Source organism: Salvelinus sp. IW2-2015, linkage group LG32 (assembly GCF_002910315.2).
Source record: "Salvelinus sp. IW2-2015 linkage group LG32, ASM291031v2, whole genome shotgun sequence".
NCBI classification, from domain to species: Eukaryota; Metazoa; Chordata; class Actinopteri; order Salmoniformes; family Salmonidae; genus Salvelinus; species Salvelinus sp. IW2-2015.
This window is the reverse complement of record NC_036871.1, coordinates 13,966,950-13,985,091: the sequence shown is the minus strand read 5'-3', so window position 1 is coordinate 13,985,091 and position 18,142 is coordinate 13,966,950. Positions and strand designations below refer to the sequence as shown.

Below are 18,142 nucleotides of genomic sequence, written 5' to 3'. Positions count from 1 at the left end.
CATTCTACTTCTATGGCAGCACTTGCACCCAGGAGACGAGAAACGATGCATAATAATAATATACATTTGTTTTGCTATTCTGACTGTTATGGTGACCGCTGTAATTTTGTCTGCTCAATTATCGTTATCCAAAATTCCATGACTGTCACAGCCCTAATATCTGTTACTATATCTTTGTTACWGCATAGGCCTACATGGCGGCCGTGGAGTGTGAGTCTATTCACCACAATAAACAGGAAGTCTGACAGCTCCAGGCATGTCACGCCACTCCACTCTCCGCCACATTGGTGGCTAACTACGGATGTGACATTACGCACGCTTCCTACTCAATCATGTTTCGTCACTCTCTCGCTCTTTCTCTCTCTCTTTCTGTGTGTCAACACTCCCCGCTGTGTTGTGGTTTGTCTTTAGAGATCTGTTACAGTTTGTTCTTTCTTCATCTAGTGAGTCGCCCAGCAAGTTTTTATTTGAATTCCCTTTGTCTGAGGTTGTTGCTAAAGCAAGTTTGTTGTGTTGCAACTTGCGAGCATCATTCTCTTCCTTTCCTTTGTGATGTCTTTCCTTTTTGAGTTTGTGAAGGTGAAATTCAGTGTCTGAATTGTGTTTTGCGAAGGCTTACCAGTATGCTAATGTAGCCTTTTTGAAGAGTTGCTGTTTAGCAGGAAATTGCTTCCCCTCTGCTCATTGACTAGAAAGGTCAGTGGTAGTAGTGCGTGGGGCTGATGCTAGCAACCATGTGGAGAGGCTTGAAAGAAAGAGGAAAGTTGGGGGTGGGGCAGAGTGAGGGGAATGAAGAGAGGAGGAGGGGATTCTCTAGTGGGGGAAGTGAASTGTTGAAGTTTCGGGGACACATTCCTCCTCCCCACTCGTGCACCCAAGCTACATAATAAGTACTGTGACACACACACGCCTACACTAWCCTCTTCACATACAAGCTTACACTAGGACCCAATTTTAGCCTGATATAGTTCTGGTTTATTTTTTCCAGGTGTCCGTTTTCCACTTTTTTGGAAACCCCCAAACACATTCTTTATTAAAAAAAATTAAAAAAAATAGAACATTCAAGGTTAATGTTTTTAAGTCCACAACAATGTTTAAACCACATCAGGAGACTATTTTAGAGGTCTGGGAAATGTAATGCAAGTGCACACCAGGAAGAGCCATTGTTTGGTTAAGCKGTGTTGCTGTAACGCTCATGTGATTGCAGAGTTTGCAAGACAAATGGCCACTGGATTGACGCAAATAATCATGTTAGTATTCTGCCAGGTAGGCATAGGCTACTTTGGCGTTAACATTTAAGTGAGGTTTTTGGGAAAGCCTTTTCCATCTCTACCAGAAGGTTATCATTAGCATCATTGCTAACTTTTCAGAAAGTTGCATGAAAATACGAATCACTGACGCATTTTGTCTTGTGATTCACTTGGGTAAATTAATGCTTTTTCTAATAAGTCCAATAGATTAAGTTTATTTCCTACTAAGAGCAATACATGTAATATTGTTGAATTCCGTTTTAATGTCTGGACTCCGTAACGCTGCTTTCATAGGCTTGAGGCGGAGTAGGGCCCTAACCCGCACATGCCCACACATAAACACACGTCACGTGTTGAGTTGTACACCCAATCCCTGTGCTAGCTCTCCTTTCAGCCTGGTTTATCTCACACCGCCATAATACYGCCAGCTCATCTGATTACAGAGCTCAGGGGACGTGCAGGTTGAGGACACGCATGATTAGGGGATGCACGATATAGGCGTAGAATCTAATAGCGTTTTAGCAATATTTTGTAAAAAAAAGATTATATTTTACACTTGGCTAAACTTTGGGAACCATAAAATTAGAATGATCATTCTAGTTTTATGGTTAGAATTCAGTGGGAATGCAGTTTTGTTTGGCATGACAATGGAAGTAAGGGAGATGGTTGTGTTGGAGTAGGAACCAAATTGCTGGTCAGTGTTTCCCAGGGGACCCTAATTGGGTTTAAATAGATGGATACATAGACAGATTCAAAAAAAAAAATATTTTTTTTTTGCCTTTCTCCCGCTCATTTATGAACAAGCTGCACAAGCAGTGCTGATATATTTCACCACTGGTACCAGCCTGTATAAGAGCAAAGGTTTGTCAGCAAGATAAGTGGATTTAGCTAGCCAGCTAGCTAGTGATTAGCATAAGGGGCCAACATGTTTTCTAGGCACATTTGCAGCTTGCTAAGACCAACTAACTAGAGTTTTGCAGAGAAAGTTACACAAACAAATAGTATAAAATAGAAACGTGGATTTCTATAAAGAAGCAATGTGGAAAACTGCGTTATTGTTTCAAAATCAGTTGACTGCTCACTGTTTAGTCAGTGCATGCAGAGTGCAGCTCGAGCACCAGGAACTGCCTGCTTGAGTGACAGGGGGCGGGTCTTGTATGTATGGGATTGGGCAGCGCTCAAAAGAGACTGAGCGAGAGCTCCGTCAACTTGAGCAATAAATCTAAAGTTTTAAATAAGGCATTAGACGGCTGTGGCGTTTCAAAATGTCTGGCGGTATGGATGTTGCACAATATTGCGAATTCTATTAAACATTTTATTTGTGTAGCCTCACTCACTCGTGATGCACCCAGAAACACACACACACACAACATACATGTATGCACTCACTCTTACACACTCACACTTGAGCTCTGCCTCTCTCTCCTCTGCCCAACAAAACACACACACGCTTGAGCAGGTGGCTCCCCTCCTTGTATTCTCACATCTGCTGGGCTGATCTGGCAGCTGCTGCTGTTTAAACACCCCTGCTTCTGCCCAGGCCTTTGTTCTTTTCCAACCAACAACCCATTCTAAAGAATGAATGAGTTTAGGCTTGGTGTGTGTGTGTTGGAAGAAAATCTTTTGTTTGAAAGTAAATGGAAACRGAGGTGGGAKGGGGKGGTGGGGGRTGGGGATGAAAGGGCTATGGGGGGGGGGGGGGGCGTTTACAACTGATTAAACTGCTAAACATGTGCCACTTTTTAAGAAATCTATTTCAGTTAGGAGGTTAAAGAACAGGAGTAGCGTTGCACAATTGACCTGATATAGCCGATTCTAATGTTCCTATCTCTCTCTTCCCTTTCTCTGTCCTCTTCCTACCGCTCTCCTCTCTCCCTCCCTCCAGGTCCCATAACCTGGCTTTGCCTGACACTGCGTTCTCATTCTCTGAGAGAATTAGGGAAATATGGAGTGACATGCTGCAGATTAGTTAGCGGATTAGTGGCTTTGAGGACATCCACCTCTGTGTGAGCGCAGATTCCCTGGAGCTCCGCTCCCCCCAGCCGCCAGGTCCCCAGCAGCCATGGCCGACCCAGGGATGTTGAGCCTGTTCGGGGACGACGCCAACCTGTTCTCGGACGGGCTGGAGGGCCTGGGGGACTGTGGCTTCCCCCAGGGCCAGCCCAACCCCATGGGGCAGCAGATGCCCCACGAGCACCAGGGCTACGGTTCGCTCTCCTCCAACTCCCTCCACCACCCCTCGCAGGCCGTTCCCGGACAGCCCAAGATGGGCCACCCCTACGACCCCTTCGCGGGCTACGAGCAGCAGCAGGGCCGGATGTTGGGCAACGGGCCCGTCGTCAACGGCATGGCGTCCCCACATTCGCGCTACCACAACAATCCCCAACAACCTGGAGGGGGGCACCACGTCTATTCTGGAGCGCAGGGTGACGGGCGCGGCCAGCCATTCCCTGACGGAGGAGCCGTGTGGGGCCCCCAGGCTGGCCCCGGGCAGGGAAGGCCTCCWTTCCAGCAGCAACAGGCTGCAACCCAGGCCCCCTCCCACCAACAACACGGACCCTCAGGGCCCCAGGGCCACGGCCACCAGATGGGCCCCTACATGGGCCGGGCCGACTATGCGACCATGCAGGGCCACTCTGGCCAGACTCAGACGCCTCCTAGGATCAACCACTTCCCCCAAGGTATGGGCCAGGAGCCCAGCCACTACATGGGCCACGTGGGGCTCCAGCAGAACCCCAGCATGACAGGTCCCCCCATGCGCCACCCAGCCCAGCAACAGCAGCCTCCACAGCAGCAACCGCCTGCCCAGCAGTTCCTCCACCGGCCCAGCCAGGAACCCATGGCCTCCCACACCCCTCGCTTCCCCCACAGCCCCTCTCGCCAGCAGCAGGTCCTGGCCGGGAGGCCCCACCAGAACATGGGGTTCAACATGCACGGCCAGGCAGCCCCCCCTGGTGCTGTAACCAGCTCAGGGCAATACCCCCCCTACCCCCAGTACGGCAACCTTAATCAGGGATTAGCCGGCAGTGCAGGGATGAGTCCCGTCATGAGCCTCAGCAGCACCAGCAACAACAGTAACGCCATGGGGCCAGCCCAGGTCCAGCGCTACCCCAATGTAGGTGGACCCCCACAGCGCTACACGGGCCCCCAGGTACACCAGCAGCCTGTCCACCCCAACCAAATCACCGGACAGCCTATGCACCCTTCCCAGCCCATGCACCCCTCCCAGGCACAGGCCACCCCCCAACAGCAGCCCCACCTCCCCACACCGCCTCAGGGATCTTACGGCTCTCCCCCCTCCATGTCCCCAATGAGGGGCATGGGAACCCCTGGGGGCACACCTCCGCCTCAACAGGGCCGCCCCCCTAGTGCCGGCCTGGCTCCAGAGGTAGGGGGCTACCCAGGAGTCCCACTCCAGCCCCCTAACCCCATGGCCCCCCCCCAGAGAAACCCCACTCCCATGGGTGCTCAGCAGCCACACCCCCACCTGCAACACCACACTCAGCACCCTTCCCACCCGCAGCAGCACCCCCACATGCCCCCGGGCCAGCAGCTCTACCCCGGCATGCCCCCTAACCAGCGAGTCCCACTCGGCCAGGTGAGACCTCCAGGTCCCATGGCCCACGGTGAGCCTCCAGGACCCCAGGACCAGCGGCTGCTCCCTCTCCAGCAWCAGGCTCCCAGACCTGGGCAGCAGCTGCAGCCTCCTCCCATGGCCTTCCAGCAGCTGCAGCAGGTGCACCCCGCCCAGGCTGCTTTGCCCCCGTCGCAGGCCCAGACGCACCTGGCCGGCCCCCACCACCAGAACTCTCCACCCAACCAGCCACCCTGGGCGCCACCGCCGCACCAGTCGCCTCCAACCCCCCAGAAAGTGCCTCACATTCAGGTGAGTTTCCTTTGATGTTGAGGTTTGTGTGTCGGGGTTTTTGTGGGTTTGTTTTCATGTGCGTGGGGTATTTGTGTGTGTGTGGGGGGGGGGTGTCTGTGACATTTAAAAACTCAGTGGTGCTCTGGGTGGAGGTTGAATGGGAGTTTTGAGGTGTGTGTGGGAAATGGATTTTTACAGCGGTTTGTTTCCTCTCCACTGCATATCCTGGCCCTCCCCAAGATCCAGGCGCCACTGTGCTAATCTCCTAACCCCCTCCCATCCCCACCCCCTCTCTCTGAGGGGGAATACTCCCTTCCTGCTCTCTAAGCATCTCTCTCCTCCCCCGTCTGCTCTCTTTCCGCCCGCTCTGCTCTCTCTATTCCATCCTCACTTCCCTCTCTTGTTTGTTTAATTCTCTCTCTCTCTCGTTGTCTGCCCCTCTATCTTTTACTCTTCCCCCCTCTATCCATGCACCCTATCCTGTTGTTTTCCATGTCTCGCTCTTTTCTCTCTCTGCTCTCTCTCTCTCGTTCTGCTCTCTGTGTGTTTGCCTTGTCTGTCTCGAAGGACTCATGCGTGAGTTAATGGTGTACAGCAGGATGTGCCCTGTCGGGAGGGAGAGAGAAGAGGGGAAAGAGGGGAAAGGGGGGCAGGGGAGGATAGGGGGGAGCCAGTGGGGAGTGGAGGTTACCAGCTCTCAATAGTTTGCTGTGTGTGTGTCCTGGCTTCCATTAGCTTGTTTTGTGCTCAAAGCCTCTTTCCCTGCAAACCCATTCACATACAATGGCTGCCCTGTGGCAGCACACGCATCCAACACTTAGCATCTCTATTAGTCCTCTTCCTCATTCACACCATCACCACTCTCCACTCCTCTTCTTCCCCTTTACCAGTAGTGGCCCCCTCGCCCCATCCTCCTGGTACCGGGGACTCCTATTAGGGAGTTTTGTGGTTGACATTTAAGATGTCAGAGTTAATTTGCCCAACGCGAATGACCTAGATGTTAGGCACACAGTTAAGCCTCATAGCATCGCTTCGGTGTGCTTCGGTTCCTGGCTACAAGAACGTAACCCCGTTATATGTTAGGCTGGCTGAGGGAAATGCGCCCGAGGACGTCAAGACCATGATGGCGTTATTGTTCCTGTGGTGGATCTGATTTCCCCCCCGGTCGCGGTAGCAGTGTCTGGCTCTTCAGCTCTCAACTCTGCATCACTACTCTCTAATATGGTAATAGGGTTCCTGACAGTCAGCAGCTCCTTTAGCTCCCAGCCGTGTCTGCCCTGGCTGCTGTAATATGGTTATGCAGGGTTCGATATCGCGACCAAAACAGTCGCGTTTGCGGACGTTTGACTTGGCAGTGCGACACATTTTTAATTGGTCGTAAAGGGTGTTTTTTTTCATATGTTTGTACCTTGATGGCGTTTTTTTATTATGATTTATTCTAACAGTAATGTGCAATTGACCAAACATAAACCAGCTTTCTGAAGTGCGCATATGGTCCTGTAGGTCTACCACTTTGTGTAGCCGTTAGGCTTTCGTTAGCTTTGCTGACAGTCTTTGTGTAGATGGAAATGCAATTTGAGCTGCAATGCGATTTAAAACGAAACTTTTTTTAAAGAAGCAATCCAGTGACCGTTTTGAAAACTCAATCACAAGTGCGCTACAGACAAAGGTGGCGTCATAAGCTACGGTTCCCCTAAAGTAAATGTAATTAAATTGTCAAAATGATATAGCCTGATTAGCCTACTCGTATACAGTTCATTCGGAAAGTATTCAGACCCTTTCCTTACGTTATTCTTATTATAAAATGGATAAATAAAATTATAAAATCTTCAATCTACACACTACCCCATTATGACAAAACGATAACTGTTTTTTTGGTCATTTTGGCTAATTTATTCATATAAACATACCTTAAGTATTCAGACCCTTTGCTGTGAGACTTGAAATTGAGCTCAGGTGCATCCTGTTTCCATTGAATCATCCTTGCGATGTTTCTACGACTTGATTGGAGTCCACCTGTGGTAAATTCAATTGATGTGATTTGGAAAGGCACACGCCTGTCTAAGGTCCCACAATTGACAGTGCATGTCAGAGCAAAAACCAAGCCATGAGGTCGCTGGAATTGTCCGTAGAGCTCCGAGACATGATTGTCGAGGCACAGATCTGTGGAAGGGGTACAAAAAATTCTGCGGCATTGAAGGTCCCCAAGAACAGTGGTCTCCATCATTCTTAAATGGGAGAAGTTTGGAACCACCAAGACTCTTCCTAGACCTGGCTGCCTGGCCAAACTGAGCAATCGGGGGRGAAGGGCCTTGGTCGGGGAGGTGACCAAGAACCTGATGGGCTCTCTGACAGAGCTCCAGCGTTCCTCTGTGGAGATTGGAGAACCTTCTAGAAGGACAAACATCTCTGCAGCACTCCACCAATCAGGCCTTTCTGGTAGCGGCGATAATCAAGATTCTCTGGTCTGATGAAACCAAGATTGAACTCTTTGGCCTGAATGCCAAGCATCATGTCTGGAGGGAACCTGGCACCATCCCTACGGCGAAGTGTGGTGGCAGCATAATGCTGTGGGAATGTTTTTCAGCGGCAGGGACTGGGAGACTAGTCAGGATCAAGGGATAGATGACTGGTGCAAAGTACAGAGGTCCTTGATTTTAAAAAAACCTGCTCCAGAGCGCTCAGGACCTCAGGATGGGGTGAAGGTTCACCTTCCAGCAGGACAACGACCCTAAGCACAAAGCCAAGACAACGTAGGAGTGGCTTCGGGACAAGTCTCAATGTCCTTGAGTGGCCAAGCCAGAGCCCGGACTTGAACCCTATCGAACATCTCTGGTGAGACCTGAAAATAGCTGTGCAGCGACGCTCCCCATCCAACCTGACAGAGCTTGAGAGGATCTGCAGAGAAGAATGGGAGAAACTCTTCAAATACAGGTATGCCAAGCTTGTAGCATCATACCCAAGAAGACTCTAGGATGTTATCGCTGCCAAAGTTGCTTCAACAAAGTATTGAGTAAAGGGTCTGAAATACTTATGTAAATGTGATATTTCAGTTTTATATTATTAATACATTAGCAAATATTTCTAAACATCTTTTTGATTTGTCATTATGTGGAGTTGAATGTAGATTGATGTGTGGAAAAGCAATTTAATCAATTTTAGAATGAGGCTGTAACTTTACAAAATATGGAATAAGTCAAGGGGTCTGAATATTTTCTGAATACACTGTCTAAATGTGTTTATTGCGTTTCTACATTTGAAAACAAGGATGGTCCAACTCGGGCTTCCAAGGAGATAGTCAAGGCTTCCAACTTCTTCTGCCTTGTTGCTGTGCTCCCCACTGCCAATGAACCTCGGCACCCCATGTTTTAAATCCTTTCGTCAAGAACTACTTTAAAATCTCGTCCCAATTTCCGAAATCACTTTAGCCTAAAACATGCAATCTGCTTCTCCCCATTTAATGTTCTAATTGTCTTTTCATCATCGCAGATTGACACAGCATTTCAATTCTGGCATAGGAACGGTCTGGTGTTTATTAGTGACCTATTTGTTGATAACACATTTGTCTCATTTGATATTCTGAGGGTTGACCATAACGTTCCCACAACTTTTTTTATTAATGTACCTCCAAACTCTGCTTTGCTAAAATGCATTTCCACTCGAGCCCTCCTAATTGTCCAGTTGAGAGGTGCTCAGATCTTAACATCTATCTGAAGGGCACAATTTTCAGATTATAGGACATAATACAGAACATTAATCTGCCTTCCTGGGCAAATACAAAATCACCATGGGAGCAAGACCATGGGTGGCAAGCTACACGATGACACATGGCAACATAGTATGTGGCACATCCACTCATCATTTTGCATAAGTCATGTAAGTTCAAGCCTTTGCACCGTCTCAATTACTCAAATGACAGATTGGCAAAAATACATCCAAGTGTTTGAGATGCCACCAGAGTCGAATGACTGTGGGACACGTTTCGGTCATGCCAATCTTTGATTTGTTTCTGGGACCCCCCTTTTTTTTAATGCTTTTTTAAAATCTCACTTACAGTACCAGTCAAAAGTTTGGACCTACTCATTCCAGGGTTTATCTTTATTTTTACTTTTTTCTACATTGTAGAATAGTAGTGAAGACATCAAAACTATGAAATAACACATGGAATCATGTAGTAACCAAAAAAGTGTTAAACAATTAAAAAAATACATTTTATATTAGATTCTTCAAATTGCCGCCCTTTGCCATGATGACAGGTTTGCACACTCTTGGCATTCTCTCAACCAGCTTCATGAGGTAGTCACCTGGAATGCATTTCGATTAACAGGTGTGCCTTGTTCATTTGTGGAATTTCTTTCCTTAAAGTGTTTGAGGCAATCAGTTGTGACACTGTAGGGGTGGTATACCGAAGGTAGCCCTATTTGGTAAATGACCAAGTCCATATTATGGCAAGAACAGCTCAAATAAGCAAAGAGAAACGACAGTCCATCATTACTTTAAGACATGAAGGTCAGTCAATACGGAAAATGTCAAGAACTTCAAGTGCAGTCGCAAAAACCATCAAGCGCTATGATGAAATTGGCTCATGAGGACTGCCACAGGAATTGAAGACCCAGAGTTACCTCTGCTGCAGAGGTTAAGTTCATTAGCGTTACCTGCCTCGGAAATTGCAGCCCAAATAAATGCTTCAGAGTTCAAGTAACAGACACATCTCAACATCAACTGTCAGAGGAGATGGCATGAATCAGGCCTTCATGGGCGAATTGCTGCAAAGAAACCACTACTAAAGGACACCAATAAGAAGAGACATGCTTGGTCCAAGAAACACGAGCAATGGACATTAGACCGGTAGAAATCTGTCCTTTTGGTCTGAGTCCAAATTTGAGATTTTTGGTTGTGTGGGGGTGCTTTGCTGGTGACGCTGTCTGTGATTGATTTAGAATTCAAGCCACACTTAACCAGCATAGCTACCATAGCATTCTGCAGTGATACGCCATCCCATCTGGTTTGGGCTTAGTGGGACAATAWTTTYTTTTTCAACAGGACAATGTCCCAAAATACACCTTCATGCTGTGTAAGGGCTATTTGACCAAGGAGAGTGAGTGCTGCATCAGATGACCTGGTCTCCACACCAATTGAGATGGTTTGGGATGATTTGGACTGCAGAGTGAAGAAAAAAGCAGCCAACGAGTGCTCAGCATATGTGGGAACTTCTTCAAGACTGTTGGGAAAGTATTCCTCATGAAGCTGGTTGAGAAAATGCCAAGAATGTGCAAAGCTTCCATCAAGGCAAAGGGTGGCTACWTCGAGAATCTCAAAAATAAAACATATTTTGATTTGTTTAACACTTTTTCGGTTACTACATGATTCCATGGGTTATTAGATGGTTTTGATGTCTTAACTATTCTACAATATAGTAAAAATAAAGAAACCCTTGTGTAGGTGTGTCCAAACATTTGACTGCTACTGTATGTGTAATAACTATTAACCCCAACCTGTTCAGCTAATTTTGGAGTAATTCCCCTAGATCAGAATGTTACCACGCATCAGGTGAATGCAACAGCATTTGCCTCACTGCTAGCATCAACTTTTYCAACCGAACGACACAATGCCTTTTTTTTTTTTCATCAGTCAAGGAGGCAGCAGAGTATGTCTGTGGAGACTACTCTGATTCATCATATCCCCATCTGCCAAAGCAATGATGTGGGAAACATTGGATTACCAAGCTACCTGGAATATTATGAATGTATCTGCCTGCCTTATGCCTACAGAGTTCGAAAATATTGCTTTGCATTTTGGCGGTGCCGGATATATTTATTTTGTTATAAAAGAGCTTTAGGAAGGCCATAAACTGCACCTGCACATGTTGAAGGCTACAAGTATTGATTCCATTCTTCAGTAGCATTTTGTCCATTATGATCCCATTCGGAGAATGGACGAGTTTTAAAAGCCCATAGATTTAATCAGCAGATGCTAGCTAACTGGACCCGTTTGACGGAGTTAATGTTTCCAAATGTGGGCTTCTCCCATGACTGCTCGTGCTGGCACGTTTATCACTTCAGCTCCCTCTAGTCTGTTTTGTTTTCAAGGGGATAGACTGAAAGATGAATTCAAGAGTACTTTTGAATAMGAAAAGGTGTCCTTGGAGTCTTTCTGCCTTTTCAAATTCAGCTGTTGTAGGAATTCTGCACCTGATTACCTCTGGCTAACACAGTGGCATCAACAAACAGTAAAAATGAAGTTAATGTTTGTCAATGGCCTTATTCTTTGGGGCTGTTGGATCACCAACTTATCCTCCAGTGATGGTAAGGCCCATTTTAGGATTTTCAGCCCTGTCCCTCAAGTGCTCGAACTCCAAAAGACTCGTGGTACCCCCCCCCCCACCCTCTCTCAAAACCACAACAAGACATTGGTTGATTGGCATCTACAGTCTTTTACACCCTTAGGCCACAGGCCTGCCATTTTGTTTTTACAGTGTTGAATTGGCATCAGTTGGGAACAATTTCAATTCATCAAAATGAATTGAACAACCGACATTGTAAAGAAATATTCTGGTTTGAAATGAAACTGACCCTAACCCTGATTTGCACAGGGATGAAAGACAGGTGGTCCCAGGGGTTTCTAACCGTAGCCTGTGAGCAGGGGTCTGCTAGTTGCAAGGAATTGACAAACCCCAGACGGTCAAGCCAATGGTTCTCCATCACCGGAGACTATACAGTTGACTGTTTTTAATGCCATCGTTGTCCATATTTTATGCTTCCTTCAAGGAATACTGAATATGAAAAATGGAGGACCATATTTGTAGCATCGCGATGGCGTTGTTCACCCTGGAGGTGTTGTGGTGAAGGACCACAGCCACTCAGCAGCAGTGGCCGCCCTCTGCTCTGCTCCTTCAGGGAGTATTTAGCTCAGAGAGCGAGCACTTTGGCTGCCAGAATAACCGGCACATCACTCTTCCCCTCCGAGAGATGAAACCCAATACCGTCCGTATCGTATTCTGCACTGCTGCTGTCACATTAGCGATGCAGTGAGTGTGTGCGTGCACCGGGCCCATTGTCATTCATGTGATTGATTATCGGGGAAGCTGGGCAAGAGGAGACGTTTATCCATTAAAGCAGCAGTCCAAGCCCCCTCTCGCCTCTCTCTCTATTTCTATGGCCAGCCTGTCTTCTGCACACCTCTGTTTGGGGATGTGCATAAACACATTCTATGTGACCTTGGTGATGTTTGGCATGCACCATGCACCCAATCTGTCTCTTCGCTTGTTTACAGGAAATTTGCATTTGACTGCAGCAGTTGTGGTTTCTTCAACAACAACAAAAAAAATTGGTCTCTGAGCGAGAAGCAGGCCTCCCAGATAAAACGAGCACGCTACAAACGAGACATCTTTCATTCTTCTGAATTTCCTTCCTTTCTTTCTCTACTCTCTTTAGTGAAAATACTTGCGCACACTCCAACCAGCTCAGACAAGGGGGATGTTTTCGAAGACTCCTTCGGCAAGAGCTGTGGCATATTGCAGTAAATTTGCTTATGTCCATAAATGCACCCCCTTCCCCCCCCCCCCTTTTTTTTCTTCAAGTATGGATATAATTTATTCGTGTCATAATGCCTTCGCCCCATCTGCTACTGGGACTCCGGGCAGCTGGAAGCCCCAAACAGCTGCCAACGTGTTTCCTGTCAGCCCAGCTCTACTGGGGATAGAGAGCAGGGGAGAGGAGAGCTACTTCTGTCTCTACAGGAATAGAGACTAGAATGACCAAGTCCCTCTCTTTAGGAATAGAGGCTAGATTAGACCTAGCCCCAGACTCTTTAGCAATAGAATTCAGATTAGAGCCAACAGTCTGGATAAATTGCATATATTGTCTCTAAGGCTAAGTTGGAAATGTGCTCTTTCTCTATAGACCTATAGGTTTAGATTTAGTCATTTGTCTCCATGCTGAACTAAAGAAAAAATACAATTGTATTTGTCGCATGGTTCGTAAGCAACGGGTGTAAACTAAGTGGGACGCTTTATTACGGGCCTTTCCCAAAATGCAGAGGGGTAAAAATTGAAATTGAAAAATAAGACAAGGAATAATTACACAATGAGTAACAATAACTAGGCTATATACACAGGGTACCAGTACGGAGTCGAAGTGCTGAGGTATGAGGTAATTGAAGTAGACGTGTACATATAGTWAGGGGTTAGTGCTGAGCGATTAAGCTGAAATTAAACTAATTGATCAACGTCGGTTCAATTACACTGAACAATGGTATAAACGCAACATGTAAAGTGTTGCTGAAATATAAATTCCCAGAAATGTTCTATAAGCACAAATAGCTTGTTTCTTTCAAATGTTCTGGACAAATTTGTTCACATCCCTGTTAATGAGCATTTATCCTTTGCCAAGATAATCCATCCACCTGACAGGTGTCATATCAAGAAGCTGATTAAACAGCATGATCATCATACACCTTGTGCACCTTGTGCTGTGGACAGTAAAAGGCCACTCTAACATGTGCAGTTTTGTCATACAACACAATGTCACAGATGTCTCAAGTTTTGAGGGAGTGTGCAATTGACATGCTGACTACAGGAATGTCCACCAGAGCTGTTGCCAGAGAATTGAAAGTTCACTTCTCTACCATAAACCGCCTTCAATGTCATTTTAGAGAATTTGACCGTGGGCCGGCATAAACTATGGACAACAAACGCAATTGCGTTTTATCAATGGCAATTTGAATGCACAGAGATACCGTGACGAGATCCTGAGGCCCATTGTCGTGCCAATCATCCGTCGCCATCACCTCATGTTGCAGCATAATGCACAGCCCCATGTCGCATGGATCTGTACAGTTCCAGGAAGCTGAAATTATCCCAATTTTTTTTCATAGCCTGCATACTCACCAGAAATGTCACCCATTGTGCATGTTTGGTATGCTCGGGATCAAAATGTACGACAGCGTGTTCCAGTTCTTGCCAATATCCAACAACTTCGCACYGCCATTGAAGAGGAGTGGGACAACATTCAACAGTCCACAATCAACAGCCTTATCAACTCTATATGGAGATGTCGTGCTACCTTTAAGTATCTATGACCAACAGATGTATATCTGTATACCCAGTCATGAAATCCATCGATTAGGGCCTAATGAATTTATTTCAAATGACTGATTCCTTAAAACCTCTTGGAAATAGGTGGCGCTGTTTTCACTTTAGGAAAAAATCGTGCCCAAATTAAATGGCCTCGTACTCTGTTCTAGATCATACAATATGCATATTATTATCACTATTGGATAGAAAACAATCTGAAGTTGCTAAAACTGAATTATATCTGAGTAAAACAGAACTAATTTGGCAGCAAACTGCCAAACAGGAAGTGAAAATGGGGCTCTGTGTCAGGGCTTGCCTATTCAATTGCCTTATATTTATGGATCTGTATGCACTTCATACGCCTTCCACTAGATGTCAACAGGCAGTAGAATGTTGAATGGGGTGTCTAGCTTGATGTGAGACCGAATGAGAGCTTTTGGAGTGACAGGTCCGCCCTATTGGCAGTATTCAGCTGCGCACCAGGGAACACGACATTGTCTTCTGAAATGCGTTAGGTATACACGACGAAATGCTCCGTCTCGGACTTTATTGGATACATATGAGAAAAACATAAAGATGGATTTTCAACCGAGTTTGACCAGTTTGTGACTTTTGGAATTTTGTTCCATGCGCCAAGAGTTGATGGACATGTGTGCGCCACAATGCTAGCCAAAGTTGCTAATTCGACAGAAGAAATGGACATTCTAAAACAAAACAACAATTTATTGTGGAAATAGGACTCCTTGCACTACATTCTGATGGAAGATCATCAAAGGTAAGAGAATATTTATGATATTTCGTATTTTTGTGGTATATGTTGGCTCCAACAAGGCGGATAATTGCTGGGCGCTATCTCAGAATATTGCATGTTGTACTTTGTACTAAAGTTATTTTATTAAATCTAACACAGCGGTTGCATTAAGAACCAGTGTATCTTTCATTTGCTGTACAACATGTATTTTTTTTAGTAAACTTTATGATGAGTTTTTTGGTTAGATTACGTGACTGTCCAAAATTTCTCCGGACAATTTGGTGCATTATGGCGCCGTATTCACAATGTAAAACCAGCATTTGTAGCTATAAATATGCACATTTTCGAACAAAACATAAATGTATTGTATAACATGATGTTATAAGACTGTCATCTGATGAAGTTGTTCAAAGGTTAGTGATTAATTTTATCTCTGTGTGGGTTTTGTGAAAGCTACCTTTGCGGTGGAAACATGGCGTTGTGTGTTTGGCTATTGTGGTGAGCTAACATAAATATATATTGTGTTTTCGCTGTAAAACATTTTAAAAATTGGAAATGTTGGCTAGATTCACAAGATGTTTATCTTTCATTTGCTGTATTGGACTTGTGATTTCATGAAATTATATTATATGATATCCCTGTGGCGCTAGGCTAGGCTATGCTAGTCAGCTTTTTTGACGAGGATGATCCCGGATCCGGGATGGGGGGTCCGTAGAGTTTAAATGAACTAACTCAATCAAATCCTTGAAATTGTTGCATTTATATATTTTTCTTCAGTATATTTCTTTTCTTTTGTGATCTCAATGTCCACATTGCACAGTTTCTTTAGAGATGCATCACATCCACCCTGAACTGTGCGACGTAGTTTCCAACAAGCCAATATTCTACCTAGTTTAGTGCATTGAATGTGGTAATTAACTACAATAATAATAAATGTAATATACACAACTGGAATATTTTATTAATGTGAATTAATAATTGGTAAGCAGTCACTAGCATCATGGGACTTTTATTAATTGTTTTATTCTGTTAATGCATTCAACCCAAATAATCCAACTGAACCAACCTCAAAAAGCTCTAATCGCTCAGCACTAGTGGGGATCAGGTGACTAAACAAGAGGATAGATAATAAATAGTAGCAGCAGCATATGTTTGAGTTAGTATACACAGAGGTAGCTAGCTGTTGGGCTAACTATTTAGCAGTCTTATGGCTTGGGGGTAGAAGCTTTGAGAAAAGTATAAAGCTAGCAATAGCAGTACTGGGATAGAGGTAACGACTACGGTGGGGAACAGCAGGTGTGATGTTTGGGGCAACTTGTGGAAGACATCTTTTACAAAAACGGTTTAACCCTAAAGAGTCGTTATGTGATCAGCATTTTTGTTTCCCCTGCTGCTGAAAACATTTACTAATATCTTATTCCTTCTCTTCTCCTGGCAGCATTCCCCTTCAGATCCATCATCCGCGACGACAGCTTCCGACAGGACATCCGCCTCGGGGGCAAACCTCCAGCCAGCCTACCGTGACCAGCAGCCCACGGACACAGAGCAGAAGCCAAAAAAGAAGAAGAAGAAGAAGAAAGCCAACGTGATTGAGGGGGAGAAGGGAGAAGAGGGGGAGAAGGGAGAAGAGGGGAAGAAGCAGAAGAAGAAGAAGAAGAAAGGAGTTATGGAGGAAGGTGACGAGGAGAGGAAGCCGGGCGTCGGGGACAGCTGCGGGTCTGAGGTTGACCCTCTGACAGGCGCCCTGGAGGAATCGCCAGCGGCGGATAAGAAGACCAAGAAGAAACCAAAGGAGAAGGAGCCTAAAGAACCCAAGCCACCCAAGACTCCGAAAATGCCCAAGACCCCCAAAGATCCCAAGGAGAAGAAGGCCAGGTGCACCACCCCTAAGGCCAAGATTCCCAAGAAGCACAGGTAGGTTACATCTGCATTATATAAACTAAATGTAGGTTACATCACTCTAGTAGAGGCTTAACTATTAATAGCAGCACTACATTTAGATGATAGGCTACATCTAGGCAAGGCACATACTTCCACATAAGCTGCTCTCTAACTACTGTTATTGAACGCCTTGCTGATTTCAGTCTGTGTTCAGGTCAGTATTTATGCTTTTAGTACTTAGTTGGATAAACCTTGCTCTTCAATCACGTGACCAGTCAGTGGGAAACACCGGTCACGACCCCGAGTTCGCGAACACACAGGTGGACGAGGAGTGACATCCGGGGTCTTGGCACATGTAGGCAGGGACACTGGTTGGTTATGTGATCATTCGACTCGGTGAGCTAGCTATGCCGCTGGTTTGGTGGAGTGTCCATGGGTTTGTGAGTGTACATTGTGAATTGTGAAGCAGCCATCTATTGACGTTAACAGCAGCAGTAGTAGCACACCAAGTTGCTGCCAAACAAAGCTGAGAGCTTTGGCGCGTTGGCTTACACAGCGATGGGAACCTTCCATCCTCATGCTTTAGTGGGAACATGTTGGTTGGCCTTCAGCATTCAGTCATGACCTAATATGAAACCACTGAAAATCGCCAGTCAACTTAACCTGTGAGGTAGAAGTTGCGTGAACCAGAGTGATTCATCTAGGGCTGGAGATGGATGGAGAAGCGCCTTCATGTTACCTGGTCTGTCCATCTCAACACCATGTCTCAGATGTTGGCTTCTCTCTCCCTCTCTCTTCTCTCTGTCTATCACAGGGCTTCAGGAGCCCTTAGCATGCTAAAGACCCTGCGTCTCGGTCTCTCTCTCTCTCTCCCCCTCGCTCTCTGCCTCCTTGGGTGGAAATGCAAAGCAGGTGGGCAGAGCCAGTGAGCGATCTGGCCTTTTCATTGTGGAGGTAGTAACATGAGCTGCCTGAGGAATGTGTCAGCAGAGCCCCCCCACCCCCGCCTTTCTCTATCCCGCTGCCCTCATCCCCCTCTCTTCCCCTACTCCGCAGTGCTGTCACTCCTCCTGCCGCTTGGCCCCTTTCATCCAGAGGAAGAGGGAGGGGCCAGAGCCGCCAGTCAGCCCCGCATCTGCGGCCCAGCACCGGAGCAGGGGTCAGCTGAGGGGGAGGTGTGTGTGAGAGGAAGCGAGCGGTGGGGGGGGAAGGAAAAAAAGATTCATGTGTGGCTGTGTGGTAGAGGGAAGTGAGTGTGTTTCTGTGTGTGTGTGCCTAGAGGGGGAGGAGGTAATCTTGTGGCGTAAAATGGCCGCTAA

The 18,142-nt window shown here is 46.3% G+C and overlaps 1 protein-coding gene across 3 annotated transcripts in view; it reads left to right on the top strand.

Annotated features, from left to right (window-relative positions):
• The window catches only part of chd7 (chromodomain helicase DNA binding protein 7), a 79,801-nt gene that overhangs the window by 16,273 nt on the left and 45,386 nt on the right, over positions 1-18,142 (top strand). For all 3 annotated transcript variants that reach the window (XM_023977808.2, XM_070436680.1, XM_023977807.2), the window contains exons 2-3: positions 3,136-5,136; positions 16,381-16,856. In XM_023977808.2, the coding sequence (XP_023833576.1) occupies positions 3,313-5,136; positions 16,381-16,856 (2,300 nt within the window). In that variant the 5' untranslated portion in view covers positions 3,136-3,312. The remainder of the gene's footprint in view (positions 1-3,135; positions 5,137-16,380; positions 16,857-18,142) is intronic.